Raw genomic sequence first — 6,000 nt, 5'->3', positions numbered from 1 at the left:
ATATATATATAGACATATTTATTTATGTATTTATTTTAAAAAAAATCTTCCGACACATATTGGGGAATGTTAACAGAAGTGAGGGTGAGGCAGGTCTGAGATAAAACGAGAGAAAGGAGGACAGAGTAGAGAAGGGCCAGGGTAAGGTCATGGCCACACCTGCCGCACTCTTTGTGTGATTTACTGCCCTGAGTCCCGCCAGCAGTCTGTGGAGTTCAAGGATATCTGTAATGAGAAATTCCTGATCCAGAGACCCAAGGCCAAGTTGAGCTTTGCCTCCTCCTTTTGTCACCCCTACATGCCATCAGCACCGGAGTCTGAGGGATCACATTTCATGACAGAGCTTGGCTGTCTGTTTTCTGAGATCCTTCTGGTTAAAACAATTTAACTCTCTTACCATCTTTGCTCATTTAACACTTACAACAGAGTAGTGAAAGCAACATTCTGCTAGAAAGTGTGAAATGTTTAGTAGAGAAAGGGGAAAAAAACGGTTTAGTTATGCATCTTTGTTTCATTAGGGATCTCCCTTATCTTTGCAGAAATAATTTAAAGTACAAGACAGTTGCCGACTATTGTAATGTGCTTACATTTGCACTGCTACTTCTGATTCATTTAATTAGATTTGCCCTTAAAACAAATATCTGAAATTAATGTGGTGCATTTAGCTCATGGTGGATAATCTCTCTACCTCCTGCACATTTTTTACCCCTACAATGTCTTGGGTGACCCCAAGCGTAGGGCCCCGACTATAACAGCTCAAAACTGAATTTCCTTGAATCACTTGCTTTTGTCAGGTGGAAGTGTGAAAGAGAAAATAGGGTTTGGAAGTGCCGGTGTGATAATGTGTTGAAAGGTTACTGTAGTAGACTTGGTAATTAGCCCCTGCAGGTCTGACATCATTAATCCATACTTTCTAATTAATGTAGGTTCTGTGATGCCACGGGGACTCCACATTATTCAAGTCTAAATTATCAACTGTCTCTGTGCTTTGGTGCAAATTTTGTTGGAGATCGCCACTATTTCATTGAATGGACCCACAGGCTTTTTTTTTCTTTTCTTTCTACTTCATCTTAGCTGTTAGCGCATTATCAGATTAAAAGGGCAGAATGGAAGCTACTGTTGAACAAAAGCTATAGGATATCTGAGTTGCAGTTTACCCCAAACGATTTAGGAGACATGGCAAATATTTGAAAGAACATCTTTTAGATATAGGCTAAATGTAACCTTTTAGCCTACATCTAAAATGCTATGAATGCACCATTCATTCATAGAATGCAGCATTCCCATGGTGAAGCTTATTTGTAGTTGCTAGTATCTTGTTATGAGGATACTATTTTTCAGCAGTATCATTGAACCTTGTAAGAGTTTAGGAGGAGCTTGATCAACGTTTGGCTTCCAGGTGGTAGCAGCATTGGCGTAGGAATGGTGCAAAATCCAATCCTAAATCTGATTTGGAATCTGGGTCAAGGCTTTACAATTAAAGTTCACATGGATTCTCAAGCCAATCTGACTGCGACTGAGTAATTTTCCTACTAGTGGTTAAGAATTTCAGTTGAGAGACAGAATTCAATATTTGCACCTTGAAGAGAAAGATACTTATACAAATTAATGACTGAATTTTTAAATTGTAGACTGTTTAAAACCGTGTATTTAAAAAAAAAAAAAAATTAACAGTTAAGCCCTTCTTTGGGTGACTACAAAAATACTGAGAACATACACTAATGTCTATGGAAGGACATTTAGTATTTAAAACTCACCTTTTCTTGTGTCCGACTTTGCACATGCTGAAGTATTTATCTGACCCATATTGAGTCAATAAGGCGAGGCTAGCCTTACCGCCTAAGTGTACCACAGAGTCTAGGGTACTGTGTAAAAATAAGACTATCCCAGCAGTAAGTTGAAATGGATGCCATTGTTCTGCCACATCAATGAACTTAGAAAACCTTACTCAGCTTTTCTTTCCACAATTCTTGGAAATACAGCAATACTCATTGTTTTGTGGCACAATTGCTAGACTTGAAGAAAAACGGTCTGCTTTGTGACAGCTAAGTCACACGCTTCCCAATGTGTGTCACGCAAAATGCTGTGAATTGGGTCATTTTTATAGTTCACATAAAAACCATTCAACCATTATCAGTAAAGTCATGCCATATTCTTGTTTTCTTTGTTTTTGTTATTGTCTAAGTTCTCACAGACAGACCCCCACCTATCATCCGCCAAGGCCCGTCCAACCAGACCCTGGGGATGGACAGTGTTGCGCTGCTGAAATGTCAGGCATCTGGAGACCCCATCCCCTCCGTCAGCTGGCTGAAGGACGGGGTCAGTCTACTGGGAAAGGACTCCCGCATGTCGCTACAGGAGCTGGGCAGCCTGCAAATCAAAAACATCAAGGTAACAGATTCAGTCCTCTCTGCTTTTTCTGGAACATTAAGGGTGCATTCACACAAGCCAACAAGGGTTAGCCGAACTCTTGTCCATTTGCCTCGAAAGTCCGGTTCATTTGGGGAGGTGTGACTACGCAGTCGAACTTTAATGCGGACCAGAATAGTGAACTCTGGTCCGCTTAAAAACCTCAGTCTGGGTTTGATTAAAGTGAACTCTGGTGCTGTTCAGCTGCCCAAAACTGGGACAAAGCAAACAAAAAAAGAAATGCTCAGGTCTAGCGAGACCGGCGTTAAATGTTTGTGCCTACATGCAAAACATACGGTGGTAAACCAATACTGGGCATTACCTTGTACACATGGTAAAACAAGGTGGTGCCAGGGTCATGCTGAGGGGATCCAGAAAACACAACTCTATTAGCTTCCTTCCTCTTGTTATGATATTGTGACAATAATGTCGGCTCCAATCGCTAAATAAACTTTAAAATTTATGCACAAACAGCTTTACCCATTAGTACGTCCATAAGCAGTGCGCTGCTGTGTTATGTCAATGTTCTTCTACTCATGCAGTTCGTTTTGGGATAGTAAACCGTTCACATATTATTTCAGTCGCAGTTAATTACTAGTATGAACAAGCACACAAAACAAATCGAATTTCAGCAAAAAATCTGAATTTGTGCATCAAGATCTGCTGTGTGAACTGAAGAGATTTAGATCTTTATCTGTGGTTTTCCTTCCTCTTTGCAAGTATGCCAACTGGTGTTAGCTTGTCACATAAAATCCCAATAAAACACATGAAAGCTTGTGCTTGTAGCAGAAATACAAGAGGATATGAATAGTTTAGGGTGCGTATGTCCTCTGACATTCAAATAATATTCTCTAGTCTTACATCTTAAAAGTTGTCATGATATATTAATATGTTGTGTATGGTTGAGCTTGCAAATTAGATCAAAAAGGTCCGACATGATGTCCAGATGAATAGCCCGCATTGATTTTGATAGCATCACTTAGAGATGTGGAGACCTCAGCCGGGCTCAGCTGTGAATGGATGAATGGACTCCAGCTGTTTGAGTGAATATATATTCACTTACTGAAACATACACACACGTACGCACGAAGCGCATTTCCACGAGATTGAATTTAAGAGGCTCGCAACTTCCTTCACCCACTCAGAGGCCTCAGTGGAATACCCATTACGCTTGACAAAGCTGCAGACCACTGACATGTTATTTAATAAATGGAGGGAAAGCACAGGGACAGAAAAAACAAAAAAACCAACAAACAAGCAAAGTTCCTGAGAGAGATGGAGAGGCATGCCAGCTGTCATCGGTCCAGGAGTTCCAGCAGCCCACCCTAAATTAATTAGCCCAGCTTTGTTGTGGTCAGAGGGGGGAAATGAGTAGGAGGTGGTGGGAAAGTGATGGAAGGGTGGTGAGTGGAAAATGGAATTCATTAGGAAATTAGCGTCAGCACTTTGAAATGACGGTTGGTTTGTCCAGCAGAGGGCTAGCTTGCACAGCCTTCTCCGTGGTGTTCCATTGTCTTCAGTGGAAGTGTTACAGCAGGATACTTTTCAATCTACGTGTGTGTTCGATCTGTGTGCCGGTGCTGCCAGTGGTGTTGTTCTGACTCCTGCTTTCATGCCAGCTCTCAGACTCGGGGATCTACACGTGTGTGGCCACCAGCTCAAGCGGGGAAACGTCGTGGAGCGCTTTCTTGGAAGTCAAAGGTGAATCACATTCTCTGTAGTTGTTATAACTTCTGGTCGGTTCCAGAGTCTTGTAATGTGCTGAATGTCTTAGAATAAAATATTTCACATTTCTGTCATCCTGTAACATAATCTCACAGTGAAAAATGTTTGGGTGTTCTCTAAAACTGAGATTTCTTTTTCTTTTTTTTTGGAGACCTTCCAATCGTTCTCACAGTGCGTAATGAGAACTTACACTCATTCTGCCATTTTTTATCACAGTTCCTGTTGTTTTTAATTTTTTAACTCTTTGCCATTTCCTAACTTACAATCCCACCTGCGTTACCTGATTAATTTGTTCTCTTGTCTCTTCATATTCATCTCAAATACAGAAGCAGGATGACACTGATTCTAATTTAAAAATTGAAAATTAAAGGTAAAAAGTAAACTTTGTATTTAAAAAAATAGGTCCTTGTTGATTTAATAGAAATATTGTGGGGTTTCAAACAATCAGAGGTGGGCAATACGGACTTAGAATTTTATCGCAATATTTTGTGGTATTATTGTGAAAATGATAAAGATTATCATTAGACAAAACTATTTATTTTTAAAAAGTGTGATTTTTATCACTGAACTGCACACAGTAATTGTGTGCAGTTCAGTAATTGTATTTGTATTCGGTAATTGTATTTAATCATATTTTGGAATTTACTGATATTTATTGATGCTCTCGTGGAACAGACATTGGAGAAAATAGCAAAACTGTCAGTTTTGTTTTTTACTTACTATCAATAACTGAAATGTATTGTGACAACAAATATTTGGTTTATCATTTATCATGATAAATGATAATGACATGATAAATGATAAACCAAATTTTCCCCCACTGAAAAAATTTAACAGTTTGATATTCTTAAGTTTGTCAGTGTGAGATACTGCTGCTATAGTATTATAAATATGTATATTAAGGCTTGTAATCCATCTTTACCAGGTTCCCAATGAGTCTGGAGTGTGGTAAAGTTAAACTTCTCCTCCATTTTGTCTCCTCTGAACAGAATCATTGGCAGTGATTGTCACAAAGAGCTATGATGAGATCGAGCTTCCAGGTCCACCGTCTAAGCCCCAGGTCACCGACGTTACCAAGAACAGCGTGTCATTGTCGTGGCAGCCCGGGATGACCGGAGCCTCTCCTGTCTCTTCCTTTGTCATTGAAGCTTTCAGGTTCGTTTACTGTCCAGTGCTGAGGTTGATTCTGGGTCTTTAAATTTTCCTAAAGTTTTGACCTAATGCTGATTTTAGTCTGTTCTAATTTCTCTTTAATAACAACAGCATAAACACAGTTTTCAGTATATTAATAATTTCCCAAAAATTGCCAGCTCAAAAGTATGAAATAGAGTGACTACTTTCTGTAATATGTTTTCAGCCTTCCTGTTAATCTGTTAAAAGCGCTCTCTCTCTCTCTGTGTGTTTATCTCTTTCTCTGTCTGAATGAACAAGATAGTTATAGCCATGTCTTGACATGTCAGAAATCACACTTTCCATTTAAGTCAAGTCAATGTTATTTGTATGTCACATTTCATCATCAAGGCAGTTAACGTGCTTTGCGTCATAAAAACATAATACAGTCATCAATTATGAAACAAGCAACAAACATTGCATTTTGTCAGATGTCTTCATCAAACTCATCAGTACCTATCAGATATGTCAATACTCCAGTTTTTATGGGTCAGAAGCAACTTTAAACAAGTGAAGTTTTAGCCTTGATTTAAAGGAACTCAGTGTTTCAGCAGTTTTGCAGTTTTCTGGAAGTTTGTTCCAGATTTGTGGTGCATAGAAGCTGAATGCTGCTTCTCCATGTTTGGTTCTGGTTCTGGGGATGCAGAGCAGAACCAGAACCAGAAGACCTGAGGGGCCTGGATGGTTGATACAACA

General features: G+C 39.4%; 1 protein-coding gene across 4 annotated transcripts in view; it reads left to right on the top strand.

Annotated features, from left to right (window-relative positions):
• robo2 (roundabout, axon guidance receptor, homolog 2 (Drosophila)) overlaps positions 1-6,000 on the top strand; it is a 545,602-nt gene that overhangs the window by 471,005 nt on the left and 68,597 nt on the right. For all 4 annotated transcript variants that reach the window (XM_016661181.1, XM_016661179.1, XM_016661180.1 and 1 more), the window contains 3 exons: positions 2,186-2,391; positions 4,029-4,110; positions 5,124-5,289. In XM_016661181.1, coding sequence (XP_016516667.1) covers positions 2,186-2,391; positions 4,029-4,110; positions 5,124-5,289 — 454 coding nt within the window. The remainder of the gene's footprint in view (positions 1-2,185; positions 2,392-4,028; positions 4,111-5,123; positions 5,290-6,000) is intronic.

Source organism: Poecilia formosa, unplaced genomic scaffold, assembly GCF_000485575.1.
Source record: "Poecilia formosa unplaced genomic scaffold, Poecilia_formosa-5.1.2 Scaffold317, whole genome shotgun sequence".
Classification (NCBI taxonomy): Eukaryota; Metazoa; Chordata; class Actinopteri; order Cyprinodontiformes; family Poeciliidae; genus Poecilia; species Poecilia formosa.
Note: the sequence above shows the minus strand (reverse complement) of the source record. Positions and strands in the feature narration are given on the sequence as shown.